Here is a 17,774-nt window from a genome sequence, read left to right on the forward strand (position 1 = left end):
AATCGGTGGCTTTGCCACTGTGCATTTAAGTAATTTAAAAAAAGTCATTTTAAGTATAAACACTAGGCATGCACTTTTTAAACACTGTGTGCAAAATGTACCATCTTAAAAAAAAAAAAAAAAAAAAAATTTTTTTTATTTATTTATTTATTTATTTTTTTAGACCACGTTTTTTAATCGCGAACGTTGCGGTTAGAAAATCGCGTTCTATCATATCGCAATTAAATCGCAAATGCAATTAATCGTTCAGCCCTAGCCTGTACAGTTTAGTCTCACGCTGACAAACCCTATGATTATGGTCGAATAATCCGCCTCCATCTGTGATTAACTGCCTCATTACCTGTAGGGCTCCCGGTTCACTCTCAGAGAGGCGTCCGTGTCAACATCTCACCCCCCTCGGTTCCGCTCTGTCTAATAACTGTTGTCTCAGACAGTCGTTACGGCCGTATATCATGGTGTCACCTGCTAATTGATGGTGTGTGTTTTCAAAGCACACTACTTACCAAGTGTGTTCAAGTCAGAGATGGGAGTGTTGAGCTTTCGGAATTACAGTTTTTCATACTTAAATTTAAGGCATTAAAACGAGTCAGTCATATCCACTGCAGGGACAGCATCGCATCATAACATCATGAATAATGCTGAGATTTGGGACACAAGCCCCAGAGTGTGCCCTGGAACTGTCTTTCCAGAACGTTCTGTTTGTGACTTTACTTTTCTGTCCATCTCTCACTCCTTTCTCTCCTCCTCACTCCTCTCTCTCTCAGACTGTGTGTATGTGGGTTTCCACGGCAGCAGCAGAAGTCTTGGCGGGAGCCGTGCAACCGTGTGCAGCTAGACCCTGACTTCATGGTGCAGATGCTGACTGCTGTCTACCACGCCACGTGAGTGAATCCTTACCGCTGACACTTAAAGGTTTACCTTCTAAAAACAGTGTGTGTACTCAAATTCCAATAAGCCTGAAAGCTCCTATTAATTGACGGCCGTGTGAGGCAGACACCGTGCTTGTCGCCTCCCCAAAGCCCCCTATGCCTCCACTAACACACTGAGAACTGCACTCCATTAGACTCCCCTCTGATTAGATTTGCAAAGCATTGTGAGAGCGGCTGATTTCATTGGACAGGGGTGCGCAGCCGTTGCAAAGCAGATTAGCGGCGATAATGGCCGACTCTCTCCCTGCCCTCAGAGGCTGCCATGGCCATGTCCTCCCCAGTGCTGTCCACAGCCAGGGCCCGGTACTGGAGCTGGCCAGCAGGCCAGAGGGAGGGTGTGTGTGGTTGTGTGTGTGTGTGAGGTTGTGTATGCGGCTGTGTGTGTGTGTGCGTTTTGTTTTTACATGACCTCTCCTCGAGGCCAACACCAAAGCCTAAACACTCTCATTTGGTGAGAAGTGCTTATGAAAAGTGTGGTTTTATGTAATGCAAAAGGGTGCTTGCTTTGTTAACTGAATGAGGTGCAGGAGCGGTGGCCTACATCAGGGCTATTCAACTTCAGTACCAAGAGGGCCAAATGGGAAAATCACTGGGTTTTCAGGGACCACATAAAATGCAACACCACTAAAAAATATATTCCTATTGTGGATGGTCAAGTGGCATATTCATATCCAACTACATTTGATAAAGTCAGAGTAAAACATTCCCTGGATATGATGCACATTCTTTTATTCTGTGATCAATAAAAAATAGATAACATAGATCCAGACTTTATTTTGATGATAGGTGATAGGACTACATAAGTATACACAACAGGTTTTTGTTACATTTATATTTGTAAAACAGATCAATCAATATCCTGACAAACAACAAGCAATATTTACATGCCTCAATGGGCTATTTGGCTGTCACTCTCAGACTTAAAGTTCGTTTATAATATCTACTTAATATTATGGGTCCCTGTTCCCTTCTGTGAATATAAATAAAAGCCAACACAATGGCTTTTTCTAGCGAATTATTATTATTATTATTATTATTATTATTATCAAATATCATGTATAATACAAACAAACATTTAGAAAACTGATTCCCCATACATATTCATAAACTCATAGTTGCCGACAAAAGGTCGCTTTCAAAATCAATATACACGTTAGACCAAACCAAAACTAAACACGTTGACAAACAAAACATATACCCACTCCAACAAAGCTACAACTAACCTGGTAGGCGGTTAGCTTACCTGTTAACTAGCTACAATGCAATAGCCCAAACACACCCAATGTCCACAACGTTACCGTAGCAGGTAAACCACTCTCCTAACCCCCAAACGTAGCAGGCCTGGGTCGTTGCTAGCGTGCGTTGTGGCCGAAAACGTACTGGCCGCTTCACTCTATTCAGCAGCAAAAGAAAAAACGTCACTCCACCTTTGGGTGGATGGATATTCGCCGACCAGTATGCGATTTCTCCGGTCAGTATGTACTGGATTCTCTCTGGTTACCGTCAGTGTCCCGTCATAGATTGTTTTGCCAACAAGCCCAAAAGTCCACACAACGAACGTGAAGTCCTATGGAAAAACCGTGTTAGCTTCCTTGTCCTCCTCATCATACCTGGGGTTTCCTCTCTCAGGATTCCAGACTCTCCCTCGTCTCTACCAAACCGGCCATAAATCAATTAAGGCCAACCAATCAACTCTGACATCACGATGTACTAGTTGGAAAACCACTGCACATTACACCAATAAACAGCAGTAATGAAAACAATAAACACACAACAGGCAAATTCATATTTTATAAAAAGTAACATATGTATTTTTTAACCCTGTTACATAGGCTCATATGTAGTAAGCGCAGTCCTGAGACACTCCTGTAACTTCTCATTGGTCAGGGAACAACGTGCCTTTGTTTTGATAGCATTCAAATGAGAAAAGCTAGACTCGCAGGTATAAGTAGACCCAAACATTGTTAGAATTTGCAAGGCCACTTTCTTAACTGTGGGGAGCTGATTCTTATTCACATGGCAAGACCAAAAGTCTTCCACACTCGCACATGTCGCACTTTGTCATGAAGTCGGTCAAGACGTGTGTTCCAGTTGATGTGATCATGAATGTACGGAGTTGTGGAAAGTGCATCAATTTTGAGTTCCTTAAGTCCGTTGTGAAGATCCATCGTTAGCTTGGTCTTGAAGGCACACAGTCTCTCAACCAAATACGCAAATAGACTTTCCACGGCAAACTGTATTTCGAGATTCAAAGTATTCAGTTGTCCAAACATGTCACATAGAAAGTGGACTTCTGCCAGGAACTTTTCGTTCATTATCTGCTCTAACAGCGTAGCTGCCTATATTTGTCGAGACATTCCCAGGAAAGTCACGATCTCCTGCTGAAGTTCACAGAACCGGTTCAGAGCCTTTCCTTTGCTGAGCCATCTGATGTTGTAGATCCGTGTGTTCAGCATCAGTGTCCACAAGAAGCTGGCGAAAAAGGCAATGCTGTAAGCTCGAGGTTGAGCGTATGAAATTGACGATGCTTATGATGCATGGTGTTTTATAGATCGCCACTAAGCTGTGCACATAACAAAGACTGGTGAATTATACAGTGTAAAAACTGCATACGTGGGGCAATGGCTGATAGCCTAGCTATGAGCCCCTGCACTCTACCGATCATAGCTGGTGCGCCATCAGTAACCAACAGGCAAACTTTTCCTATTTCCAACTGGATGAATTGCAAACACTGACCTCTCATAAAATATGGCTTTTTCAAAAAAAGGAGGGCAAATTTCCGAGATCAAACCGCACACACACCAATACATGTCAAGTGGCTCAAGTTCTACATACTAGTCACCAGATTGAAAGAGGGGATGCCCTTTCTGAATTTTCCCATCAGCCATCACAGAGGTCAGAGGTCACCTCACCCTCTTCACACATCTGTCTATTTGCGGAGAGGACAGCTACTGTACTCACTGGAGTGAAAACAGAGGTGCACTCACATGATTAAAAAACAACTCCATTTATGACAGAGGATTATGAGTGGCGACCTTAGTCAGTGCACTGACCTCTGGGGCCTAAGTCTGTGTGGTAGGAGACAGTGATGAAGGGTGGAGGGAGGAAGACTGGAACGAGTAAAAGGACTAAGAATTGTTTTCATGTAGTTAAGATTTATTTTCAGAATTCATATTGTTCTCATGACAGATTCTCTCTAGATGCCGAGAATGTTACATCAAAGATGTGCTTTTTTCTTTTTCGTGGTATTTGATGTCGGCGTGTTTTGGTTGTTGGGGAAATCCACACATTGTCTTGTATTGTTTGAGATTATGACGTCGTCTGGCAAGACATGAAAGACTGCACAACATCCCCAGCTTCTCAGAACCCCTCTTTTATTTCCTTTCTATGTGTGTGCGTGTGTGTGGGTGCGTGCGTGTTTCTGTGATCATGTTTAGAACGACCACGTATTCATAGGCTGTGCTCAAAACATACCTCACTTGAGACACAACCCTGTCCTGTGTGTCCTTTGCTCACTAATGCACTTGGCCTATATGTTACAGTTTGCTTTGGCGAATCATGATATTTTTATGGATATAATATACCCTATTTGTCATGGCGGTGGGACATAAGCATGGCCTACATTTTGGCCAGGTCCCTACAGCATCTCCACACGACCCAAAATAGGGTAACCGCTATGGGCTTTGAAAGTACTCCATAGTAGTACTATATAGTCTGATGCTCGCAGAATGCCCTCAAGGCCCACGGCATGTAAATGGCTTTGGGTATTATATATTTGTGTTAAGGGATAATGAGACAGAGAGGGACATTTATTGTTGTATGTGAATTTTGCAGTGACCTTGTCCTGTACAATTTAGAGATTCAAATCTTAACAAGCCTGTGTAAACTATTTGTGGCCATGTTGGTTCTTCAGTCTGCGCGTGTTTGTATTTGAGTGTCTGTCTGTCTGTCTGTCTGTCTGTCTGTCTGTCTGTCTGTCTGTCTGTCTGTCTGTCTGTCTGTCTGTCTGTGTGTGTGTGTGTGTGTTCTGCCTCCTCAAAAGGAAAGGTGTAATAATACCTTGATGAATGGGGTGTCCTTATTGCAGGAGCTCGTCTCCGGTAGAGCTTGGCTCTCGCAGCACCAAGGTCAGCCGATCCTCATAGCTCAAGAGGGCGATTCACACACATTCACACTGCTGGAAGTCGCTCGGGGTGAAGAATTCTCTCAAGTGTAAATACCATGCAGCGTTTCCCTCGTAGTGCGTAGTTCTCAAACAAGTAAAACAGGCGGTATGCAGAATATGAAAATAACTTCCACCAGCTTGAAAACCAAAAGGACAGTGTGTGGGCTGGTGGGGCGGGTCCACACCCTGCTCTAGTTGTGTCTTGGCATGGATGCCTGTGTGATGCCAGTGCTGCCACTCTCGCCATGGCGCCAGCGCAGCTTCACCTGAGTGTGAATCAGCAGGAGTGAATTTGCACGTTTGCGTTGCAGGTACAATGGGGAGTGGGACATGGGGATAGAGGCACTCGAGGACGTCCTGTACCGATCCCAGCTGGAACTCTACTCCCAGCCCCTCCTGGTAAGAGACACACACACACACACTCTCTCTCTCTCTCTCACACACACACACACACACACACACACACACACACACACACACACACACACACACACACACACACACACACACACACACACACACACACACACACACACACACAGTGGTCTGGGACTTGGGGCTTGATCTAGTGCTATTTGCCCTTGCATGCTGAACCTTGCATGAAGTCTTTACCTGACTGGCCTGCTCTCTGTCAGAAGTGGTCATGTCAGGTTCACAAATGTAAAATGGAACAAAAACATGGCCCAGTACCAGCTCTCTGAACCTCAACTCTATGACCTTGTCCTTACCACGTAATTAAGAATATTTGTCTTCATTTGGTTTATTGTGTGTCTGTGTGTCACTGCTTGTTTAAGCACCTTCGCCACCCTTTCCAACACTGTGTGTATGAACGAGCGTGTATTAACCCTAACTGTCTTATTCATTACTGTGTGTGTGTGTGTTGACCTCTGATCCCTCTGTGTCGTCCTCAGCTGGGCAATGCCATGAAGCGCTCGCTGCCAGACAGTGCCCCTGGTGGCTCAAGGGGCCGCAAGGTGCTGCAGGTGGAGGTGACGCCCACAGTCAGCCGCATCTCGCGCTCGGCCATCACCGCCGCCTCCATCCGCCGGCACCGCTGGAAGAGAGAGGGTGAGGGTCACACCCATACTCTCACGCACACACGCACACACACACACACAAACACACACACACACACACACACACACAAGCCAGTTATACACACACATTACAAACATGCAGAGGTCAGACACAAGCACATTGCTCTGTTGTTTTTGCAGTGTCTGACATTTCAGTGAGAATATTTGGTCAAAAATTCCAAATGGCAAAATAAAAGCATTTTATTGAAGCATTTTCACAGCAACTGTATAATCAGCCTAGCTCATCCAGTAATAACTAAATCATGATTCTATCTATCTAAACGTTTCTGCAACATTATTTTTTTTTTTACCAAAGCTGAAGTTGATCCACTGCCAGATGATGTCTGTGGTCCTGTGCTAGTCTGATGACTTTGCCAATCGGCTCAAATGTTTTTAGTAAAATGCTAAGGAGGCTGTTGGGCAGCTGTGAAGCCAGTGATGTGTAAGGAGATGAAATTAGCGCTCATGGTAGCATGAACAGAGTGGAACATGAAGTTCCGCTCCAAAATGACCTCCAGGAGGTTCAGCATTTCCTGGACGGCTCTCACGGCATTGCCACAGGATTGAGCATCACAGAACACATCACATATACAAATGTAACCCCCCCCCCCCCCCCCCCCCCCCCGTCAGAGAGTAACAGGAATCCTTTGTGATCTCTCTCTCTCTGCTGGATGAGACCTGTTTTCCATCAGTGTGTGATTCTGTCGTCTCATGTTTTGATGTCTTCATTACTTTATGACTTGCCCTCTGTTGTGTGCCTTCCTTGTAATGACCCCAGTTGTGTTTCAGCCGCTGTTCTATTGCCTCATTTGTCTCAGTCTGTCGTTATCTCTCCATCTCTCTGCCTGTCTGTTGTGCGGTTGAACTGTTCAACATTGTCCTTTAAAGGGAACATCAGCCCTGCTGGTTTGTCTGCTGAAACGTGTTTGTGTGTGTGTCTGTTTCTGTCTGTGATGTGTGTGTGGCCGTGTGCATGTGTGTGTCTGTCTGTGATTTTAATTTGTTCTGTGTGTGTCTGTTTGTAATGTGGTGTGTGTGTGGCCGTGTGCACGTGTGTGTCTGTTTATGATTTCATGTGTGTTTGTGTGTGTCTGTAATGTGGTGTGTGTGTGTGCATGTGTTCTATATTGATGAGATCCATCAGAACTGTGCTGTGCCACCGTCACTAAGGCACCCCGTGTCTCGTCCCTGTTGTGTTGACTCCCAGATTGTTTTGACTACTCATCCGAAGCAGAGCTCACCCTCACCGTCAATCCCTGCCGACACACCGCCCGCCAGGACCCGCCGGCCAATCAGGAGCGAGGAGGGCAGGGTCACGTCGACATTCTCGCGGTCACTCACGAGGGTAGGCGGGGGGGTGCGGAGACTGTAGAGCAGGGGGCGGTTTGGAGGGGGGGGGGGGGGAGGCCCTACCTCTCTCGAACCCCTCCCCAACAGATGCCCTTTATTTCTTTTCATTTGGCGCTGTACCTGTGCTAACCCCAAGCTCCACTAACTCATCTGGTTCCTTTATGTCAGCGGCTGACAATGCAACTCCCCCAATCCTACGACCCAATTTCCTCTCTGCTGTAGCTACGTCCTTCTCCACAGGACATCGATGCCAATCAACAGCTGTTTTATTCTGGGTTTGGGCGAGATGTAGGCCAGAGACCTTTGCATGGAGCCCCCCTCTCCCCCTCCCCCCTCCATTTCGCCATTACTTTCAAACCTGTCTTGTGTCATCTGCTTCAAGAGCGACGCATATTGTCACTAACTGAGCATGCTCAACAGGCTAGCCTCCAGGCCCTCCAAACCACCTCACACCTGAACCATATCCGTCCCAAGAGGATAAATAGACCCGGTGCTCCCTAAACGATCCCTCACCCTATAGAAAGGGCATCCAGGCCAGGGGCAAATTAACTCCCTGACTCAGAGCTGCCCCGGGTGGTGGTCTTTGGAACTGCCACCTCCAGAGAAAAACACTGGAACAGGGGCAGGTGTGTGTGTGTGTGTGTGTGTGTGTGTGTGTGTGTGTGTGTGTGTGTGTGTGTGTGTGTGTGTGTGTGTGTGTGTGTGTGTGTGTGTGTGTGTGTGTGTGTGTGTGTGTGTGTGTGTGTGTGTGTGTGTGGCCATCTGAGTCCGCTCAGACAAACACACCCCACCCATGGGAGTAGTGGCCATTTTGATCTCATCAGCTGCTTCCACACTCTGGGTTGATCTGAGGCTTTCTTTTTTTTAATTGTTTTTTTTTGTTGTTGTTGGGAGCACGCTCAGTGAGTGAGAACCAGCCCCCCCCCCCCCCACCACGAGGGCCGCCCTGCCTCCACGCATGTGCATGCAGACACAAGTCCAAGCTCCACCAGAAACAAACCCTGAGAGGATAAAACAAACACACCCACAGGATGTCTAATTTTGCCTCCTAATCTTTTATTTCTCCCCCCCACCTCCCCTCTGCGCCAGCACTGCTTATCTTCCTGGCTATCAGCGGGGGCGTTGGCTCCGTCTCGCTCTCTTCGGACGTCGGGGTTAGACGTCTAGTCGTCTCTGCGGGCCGTTTGGACTCTGCTTGAAGTAATAAACTGCGAGTGTCCTGTTTAGTCTTGGCCCTAGACTGGGGCATTCACCTCAGCGCAGGAGGGGGTTTCACTCGTTAATGCTCCTTCTCCTCTCTAGCAACTCACTCAGGTCATGAAACCGTTAGACAAGAACGATTTAATGACGAGATTTAAGTCAGGAAAAAGAGAAATTGGCAGAAGAGATTTATAGATCTCTTGCATTAAGAACAGTCGATATTATGCTGTCAGATAGAGCCTTTGTTGCTTAGCTACTATCTGTTTTGCTGACAGTGTTCTCCCACTCTATATTGTCAGTCGGACTGTGTACCTTTGGGACAGATATAATCGTAATCCATAGTATACCTCTCCATAATTGGCTGCAGTCTATAAGCAAAGGGATTTTTCTATGGGCATCTCTTAGATGTGTTGGAACCAGACAAGATCTTGTTAGAAGACCGACCTCACCCCACCCATATTGTTTTCATTTTTAGCCTGTAGTCTGGGCTTGGTGTGTGTGTGTGTGTGTGTGTGGGGGTGTGTGTGTGTGTGTGTGTGTGTGTGTGTGTGTGTGTGTGTGTGTGTGTGTGTGTGTGGTGTGTGTGTCTGAGGACATTTTTTAGCCTGACAGGTGTCCCTTGAGCAGGGCTGCTCTTTTTTTTATCTTTTCTCTACTTAATTGGCAGGAGCCTAGTCTGCCAGTGAGTCCGCCAGTCTGTCTGCCAGGAGGGCATGAGTGCTGGGGTACTTGCCATGTGCATGTTGTCCTCTTCCTTCCTGTTTTTTTTTTCTTCTCTCTCTGTATTTCTCTCTCTCTCTTCTTCCCTCTTGCCTGTGCAGGACTGCGGTCCGGTGACCCACTTTTCTGCCTGCTTCTAAACGCTGCATGACTACCGAGAAGAAACCTGTGTATCTGTTTGTGTGATGTTCTGTCCAAAGTGCTCATTGTGTTTCTTTTTTTCCCTGTTTTGACTCAACCTTGTCTTCTCTCTCTGTTTCCCTCTTTTCAGCTTTCGGCACAGGAGACTGCGCTTGGATTTTAAACTCTAAATGTTTGTGTTTTTCTGTCTGCAAAGTGTTTTGTGACTGTCAAACGCTGAAGAACGTCGGTTTGGTTAGATGGAGCCCAGTTATTTCAACATCCATCTTTAACATATTTTAACATTTTATCACGTGTCCCACTAAATTGCCACCAGATTGAAATCACCAGTTAGAGTTTCACCCACCTCCCAGGTGGAGATTTTTCCCATTAAACACAGTGATTGTCCGTGGACATTAAGTGCTTATTCGTTGGCCGGGGGGAGGGGGGGTCCCCAACGGGAAAACGGGCAGCGACCTGCTTTCGATTCAGACAGTGATAAAAGTTCATCAACACCAGCTGAGGAGAAAATTGAGTCTGGTCTAGAGACGCGCTCCCTACTGTCCCTGGACACGAGCACAGTCAGCATCCAAGGTCGCGTATGATTTGGCAGAGGGGATGATTGCATTATAAGGCTGTGCTGATGGATCCTTCTGATTGCTGTATGAACGCTATCGTTGCAAGCGCTCTCCGCTCACTGATTTTTTTTTTTTTGGATTCAGCCTATTTTTAGCTCATTTCAATCTATTTTTTCCCCCTCGCACCTGGGAACTGATTTTTGATGCGTTGGCTCTTATTAACCCACACCCCCACTGATTGATTGGGGCAGTCGTAATTAGAAAACATGACTGGAGTGCTTTTCCTCCGCGGGTGAATGCTGTGAAGTTGTAGTGTCAGGTATTAACCCCGTAGCTGCCAGCTCGGATTGCCCACATTTGTACAGTGCATTTTGTACTATCTGATTCTCCTCTTAATTGGCCACTCGAAATAGCTAGTGCTTTTAGACAGAACAATTTCAGAACTAAATTCACAGTGCTTTTTTTTTTATTATTTAAGATTTTTTTTTCTAGAAGTCTAGAAGAGCTGAACAAAAGGGCCAAATCTCACTGCCCTACCAGCTGTCACTTCCCTCCACTTATTCCTTTTTGTCTTCTGCTCTCTCTCTCTCTCTTTCTCTCTCTGCCTCTCTCTATCCCCCTCTCTTCCTTCCCCTGCTTCTCCTTCTTTTGCGTCTGTGCACCACAGATGCAGATGGGATGAGTGCAGGAGAGGAGTCCTTCAACCTCAACGACCCCGACGAGGGCTTCTCCTCGGGCGCATCCAACAGCAGCCAGCCCAGCGCACCCAAGCCCAGCGGAGGAGGAGGAGGAGGAGGAGGCGGCAGCGCCCGCGGCGGGGTGACCCGCAGCAGCCAGAAGAGTAGCGGCGGCAGCAGCATGAAGAAGAGCATGATGAGCCGGCTGTCCCGGGACAAGGACCGCGACAAAGACCGCGACAAGGACCACGAGCCCCCGCCGGACAAACACAAGGAGGCCCCCGCCGCGCCGGTCCAGCCCCAGCCGCCTCCTCGCCGGCACCACCAAATCCAGCAGACTCCGCCTCCATCCCCATCCCCACCCACGCCCCAGCGCCCGCTGCGCCCCGCCCCCGTCTCTCCCCTCGCCCAGCAGTCGCCAACGCCACCGCTGCCGCTGAAACATGAGCCCATTGAGCTGGATGCCATCGAGCTGAGCCCCATCCGACGGCAGCCCAGCCTGCCCATGTCCTGCCCGGCACGAGCCCGCACCCGCACGGCCAGCACCTCCTCCAGCCGCTCCCTGGACCGCACGGACAGCAGCCTGAACGGGAGCAGCCAGGGCGGGGGCGCCGGGGGCTCTCTGGGCGGAGGAGGTGGAGGTGGAGGCGGAACAGGGTCCGGGGGTGGGGGAGGCCACCGCCACTCCTCCATCAGCCTTCAGGAGGAGCACCTGGCCAGGCAGCGGGGGAGCCAGGAGATGCTCTCGCCCGGAGCCCCGCTCACCAAGCAGTCCCGCTCGCCCAGTTTCAATATGCAGATCATATCGCAGGTGTAATGCCCGCACACACACACACACACACACACACACACACACGCGCGCTCACACACAAACACACACACACACACGCACACACACGTCAGCAGACCCACATCTATTTACCATCACAACTACTCCTCTTTCTCTTCCACCTCCTCCTCCTGCTGTCCTTCCTCAGCTACCTCTTCACTCGTGGCTCCCTCGGACAGCCTGCCTTGCGGTCTGGGGCACCAGGAGTGGAGTCTCACCTGCCAGAGAGGAGCTGTGCTGTGGAGGGTGAGGCTAGGAGTGGGTGGCTGATGGCTGCCTCTGTGTCGGCCTCAGGTCCCTTTTTTTTTTCTTTTTTTTTTTTTACATCTCAAAAAAAAAAAAATGGCTTTGTGCCTAATGCTGCCCTCTGGTGGAGGCCTGTGTAAACACAACACTGAGGAAAGCCATCCTGGCAGTGGAGCGCCCCCTAGTGTGTACCTACTCTACCTAGTCTCGTCTGCAGGACGGAGCCACCCGACGTCCTCGGACCAAACTCAGCATTCCGTGTCTACAGACAAAAAAGAGACCCTCAGAAGAGAATAAAGAGATGGCGCTGCGCTCAGCCATGGGAAACTACTGTGGTTTCTGGATGTAATATTTTCAGAAAGAATTCAGTTACTGTTCCACTCACATAGTCTATATTTTGTAAGCGAATCAGCAATAAGAGTTACTGTTTGTTCATCTGAGATAATGAATCACTGTAGCGTCTCATGCCTACCTGTTGCTCCCTAGGTGACGTGCAATCTATCAACTGTTGTTTTTGTTAAATGTTTGTGATTTTTGCCGGGAACAGCCGGACGAGCACACATTGGAGCCTTGACATCCTAAACATCCTAAAGAATATATTTTGAATATTTGTTTTGTGTTTCGCTTTGGAATTAGCCTACTATCAGACACTGACTAGACAGATCAAAACTGAAATTTTATACTCATCAACAAACTTTAATTCAATTTTAAGTAATTTATAAAGTTTGTGATTTTTACATTTTTTTTTTCATCGCTATGAGATATGGTTTTATCGGCTTGCGGTCTTGAATCGCCTGTGCAGTCTGCAATTCCTAGATCGCGGGTCCTTCTGTAGAATATCTGTGTTGCGAAACGTGAAAGAAGAAAGCCAATGATTTTTGTATGTTCTCTGTTGCCAGTGTGCAAGTGTGACTGAACACTGGGGGCGTGTAGTCAGGCGTGCGTACTCAAGCGTGTAGTCAGGCGTGCGTACTCTAATGAAAGGCTCAGTACTGTAGCTGTTTTGGGGGCTCTCAGAGAATGCTGGTTTCGCTACATGTCTAAGACATGTTTGCTGTCCTGTTGTCATGAAACAATATAGTAACACTGTCAGTCTTGTGTTTGTTGGTTCTATCACAGGAGACTGTATTGTGTGTGTGTGTGTGTGTGTGTGTACCTGTCTATGTAACATTGACTTTTTTTTTTTTCTTGTCTCGTGGCCCTTGTGGGCTCATGTGTTCTTTAGTGAGATAAGCAATCATCCAGTGTTTGGAGACCAGTTTCACCTGATGACTCCCAAGCATCCGTTGTTCTACCTCATCTTCTTCACTGTCTGCCACTCTATACCGGACTCACAACACAGAATCTCCAGCAGCTAAATGTGCTCAGTCGGTCAATCTGTTACCCAATCTTTTTTTGGGGGGGGGAGGTTGAGGTTGAGGAAAGCCCTAGGTTACCCTACCAAGCCCAGGAAGACCTGTAGTGTCACCCTACACATCACGTAGCCCTAGTCCAGAGTGCAGAAAATCCCAGGGTTGGTTGGTTGGTTGGTTGAAATAGGAGCCAGTATGGGACCAGTAGTGGGTGATTAAGCATGGCCTTCAATAGGCCTACTTGGGCTTCTTAGAGATGGTCATTTGAATTTTGTCCAAGACCAAGGAGTTTTACTTCACATTTGGCCCGAGATCCAGTTTTATATGCGTTACTCTTTTATTTGAATATATATATATATAATATATATATGTTTTGGAAATTGCTAGTTGCTTTCCCATATGGCTCATGTCATTTTGTCTGTGAAATGTCCTACACAGAGGGGTTGAATGGATATATATATTAATATCGCTGGTAATGTTTCTCTGTGTGGAATGGGTGTCTTATGGAATGTGGATTGGTTCAGGGGTGGACTCCTGTCCACAGCCTCTCTGTGCTCAGAGTAATGTCGAGTCTCGAGTGCTTACTGACCTGCAGTTTCTCTGTAATGTCTTATTTTTGCCAAACGTGCCAAAGCACAAGGCCCTCCTAGAGAAGACTCGCCCCGTGCTTGTGTCTTAAAGCTGTAGGTCGAATTCAAGCTTGTCTTAAGTTTCGTTTTGAGATTGAGGTCTTATTTCAGAGAGGTGAATGGGGTTTCTTAAGACTCGTAAGGAGCTGGCCAAGAGTAGCTGCTTCTGTCTAGGCATCATTTCAAACAACACTGTCTTGTCATTTCATGACGTCATGGGTAATTAACACAAACACACACTGTGTGTCTGTGTGTGTGTGTGTGTGTGTGCGTGTCTGTGTGTCCATGTTTTCAGAATGAACACGAGCCTTTATGTGACTGAAATATAGTGTAAATGCTGTAACCTTGTATTTTATTATTTTTATGTTGGTGTATTTTTGTTGTGCTTTTGCGAGGAGACTGAGGCATAGATGGTGACATTAAGTGCTGCAGTCTGGTGGGCTTTCTCCCACTGACTTTAGGTTTGACCATTTCGGATAGATTTATTATATATCTCCACAAGTATGCCCCCCAATTTGAGTATTTTACCAGGAGTCCATGTCCGGTTCTATTCGGGGAGCAGAACTAAGCTAATGCAGCACAGCATTCCCTTAAAGTATGACCGCTTGGATCATCATGCACCTGGTGGTTCAGGTATATGCAGTTTTGGGTTTATAAGCATTTTCCTATTCCTTCCTGTCAAACTGCTGTTTCAGGGTCAAGGACATCTGCCCCCTGGTGGCCGTGGTTGCCTCTGTTATACAGGGCTGAAGGGGAGCGCATGCCTGTCCTGTTTGTGGAGAGGGTCATTACTTCCTCATCTGCATTGAACACTTTCAGCTACATCTCTGTGTGTACTTTTGTCATCTATGTACTGCTGGTGTAGGAAGTGAGAATGTGTGCACAGTCAGACCAAACAGCTAGAGAGAGCTGTGTGTGTGTGTGTGTGTGTGTGTGTGTGTGTGTAGTCAGAGTTGATGTCATCTATATACTGCTGGTGTAGGAAGTGAAAATGTGTACACAGTCAGACCAAACAGCTAGAGAGAGAGAGTGTGTGTGTGTCTGTCTAGTCAGAGTTGATGTGTCTCAATTGTCTTTCTCGTTCTTTGTTTTGATTTGTGTCATGTGATGTTGTGAGTGTGGGCGTCGTCCTCATATGATGCACTTTATCCAATCCTCAGCCCACTCTGTCGCATTGTGACCATTGTTGACATGCTGATTCAAACATATACACACACACACATACACCTTTGCAGGGTTTTTTGTTTGTCTGTTTTTGTCCCATCCGACAGATTTGCTTAAGGCTGTATCAGGCTGTACAGGCAGTGATGCACCTGCTGTTTAAAGTTCCCCTTCTTTCCCCTCTTTATTTCAACCCAAATATCCACACGTTAGGACACCTAAGGAGAGTCATGGTGATTCCCTCACGCAGTAACTTCAATCCAAACAGAAACCTTTTCGTTCTTTTTTTTTTTTTTTTTTTCTTCTTGTTCCACATCGCAGGTGATTTCTATGCAATGTTTTCATTTTCGTTGTCTGTGTGTTTTTCGTGAGTCATAAGGATAAACAGAAGCAGAAGGGAGAGAGAGAAACGTACTTGTGACCAGTGAGACGTGCAAGCTTCTCAGGCCCCACTTTGGAAAGGTAAAGATCCACACGTGCTGCCTCCGGGTTGAAGAGGGGGGTTCCTAGGACAGGGTTGTGTTTCAGTCGGATGGATAATCAGGACCGGTTTGCTTAGGCCACTTTCCTTTTGAAGATGCATTGGCTAGCCTTGCTGTGGGAGGTTCTGGTTCTGATGAACTCACAGGAGGCATGGTCCTGGTCTGTGTGTCGCCACATTGTTGCGGTAGAGTCTTGCTGCATGGGTCCATGTTTAAAAAAAAAAAAAAAGTTTAAAAAAATAAACTAAAAAGTCCAATCCTAAGACTGTAACAGAGCAACTCTAAGATGTGAAACACTGTACTATTGATGTTGTAAATGGGACATAAAAAGAAAAGAATATTTTAAATCTGTGTAAATAAACAAATGTACAAAAGAGTGTGAGGCAATATAAAGATCAGTCTGCAATGCAGAGAGAAATTAATATGTATATTGGTGAATAAATCTTGTGCTGTAAAGAATATCTGTCTCTGATTTTTATTTTTTCCTTTAGTTTTTCTCTTAATGTAATTTGTTGGTAATTCATGTAAATGAATGTACATATTTTTGGGTTTAGTTAGCAAAATGACCTACACATTTAAATGTCTCAAACCTATGGTGTAGTAGTGTATTTCATGGTGGAGGTACAAGTCAAATAGTATCTAAAAGGGAGTCTTTCCCTTTTTGCCTCAGAGCTGTAGGCTACTGTTCAGTATTGTTCACTTACACTTGGCTGATAACTGGTATTGGCTGTCATTTTTATATTATTGAGGCTACGTTTTTACTAATGCTGGAGGAGACGGAGACTATTACTGTTACTGGGATGTAGGATCATCCACCACAGTGGGTTACAGCCTGCCATCTAGTGGTCTTTGATGCCCACTGCATGCTGACAAATACCACTTGGACTGCACATCATTTTTCTTATTTGTCTTCTGGAAAACTTGTCATAGAAACACAAATAGTTACAGGCCCTGCCCAGATGTGTAAAAAGAATCTGTGTTAGAGGGAAATCAGAAGCTTCTTAGTGTAAATTCAAAGAAGATATTTTTTGTCAAGGTAAAAAGAATAAATATACACAGATGGTATTGTGGCCCTGAATTAGGATCACTTTGGACTGCAACAGAGCCACTTCTGGCTCTAGAAAACAGGAACCTGTCCTAAGCTATGCAGGAACTGTAATAAACAAGCATTTTGTATAGGTGGTGCTGTTCTGATCACCTGTCCATGGTTATCTATTATATTATCAGTGATGCATATTGGTGTAGCACACACCTTTAACGTGGCATCATGAAACCACAACGATGGCTTTACCATAGCGGTATTTTGGCCATTGGGGAAAATTTTCTTGTAACAAGCAGAAAGGTCAGGTGTAAATGCCTCTTTGTGGTGTGAGGTGTTGAGAATGTGGCTAGTGCTTTACTCAGTGATGACTACCTCTAGCTGCACATTTCAGACCTTCTCATAATTATCTACTCTTAACAGTAACCTTTCATAGATATTAATGTAACCAAGTTAAAAATATTTGTTCTTTTCATAATGTAAGAATATACCTGAATTTGTCTCTATATATATATATGTGTGTGTGTGTGTGTATATATATATAGAGAGAGATATATATATATAGATATATATATATACACATAGATGTATGTGTGTGTATATATATATATATATATATATATATATATATGTGTGTGTGTGTGTGTGTGTGTGTGTGTATTAGTAAGTGTACATGGTTGAAGAGTTGTGTGTTTTATTGTTTTCAATGCGTAGTGGATACGTTTTCTTTTATTCCTGTGAAGTGAATGTGAAACTACTATTTAGAATGAATCAATGTGAGTGAGTGCTGATTGGTTGTAAAATATCTGTTTCATTCTGGTTGGGTTACAACTGTGGAAGGACGGGACTTTTCAGACTTTCTCATAATTATCTACTCTTTACAACCTTTCATAGATACTAATGTAAACGAGTTAAACATTTTTTTTAATAATAAATAATAATAATTTATTTTCATAATGTAAAAATATACCTGAAACTTAATATACAGTTTTATGCAAAAGTTGATAATTAACCTGATAACGGGCCTAATTAATAAAACGTACCTACGCACAGATTTGATCATAGAGTGTTCGTGTGATCAAATCCACGTCTAAGTACAGATTTATAAAAACCGTATCTCTACGTCTGGTTCTAGTTCGTGTAAGTACATTTCCTTGTGGCAATACTGGAGTACTGCAGGAATTCGGAACTCTCCGAGCGCCGACATGCAGTTTCATCATC

The 17,774-nt window shown here is 45.5% G+C and overlaps 1 protein-coding gene across 8 annotated transcripts in view; it reads left to right on the plus strand.

Moving 5' to 3' along the window:
- LOC105905895 (protein FAM126B-like) overlaps positions 1–15,973 on the plus strand; it is a 48,747-nt gene extending 32,774 nt beyond the window's left edge. For 7 of the 8 annotated variants that reach the window (XM_031586491.2, XM_042710351.1, XM_042710353.1 and 4 more), the window contains 5 exons: positions 765–881; positions 5,406–5,493; positions 6,006–6,162; positions 7,378–7,515; positions 10,806–15,973. In XM_031586491.2, the coding sequence (XP_031442351.1) occupies positions 765–881; positions 5,406–5,493; positions 6,006–6,162; positions 7,378–7,515; positions 10,806–11,632 (1,327 nt within the window). In that variant the 3' untranslated portion in view covers positions 11,633–15,973. The remainder of the gene's footprint in view (positions 1–764; positions 882–5,405; positions 5,494–6,005; positions 6,163–7,377; positions 7,516–10,805) is intronic. The other variant, XM_031586510.2, reaches the window with a different exon arrangement.
- Positions 15,974–17,774: the final 1,801 nt, after the last annotated feature.

Source organism: Clupea harengus, chromosome 2 (genome assembly GCF_900700415.2).
Source record: "Clupea harengus chromosome 2, Ch_v2.0.2, whole genome shotgun sequence".
NCBI classification, from domain to species: domain Eukaryota; kingdom Metazoa; phylum Chordata; class Actinopteri; order Clupeiformes; family Clupeidae; genus Clupea; species Clupea harengus.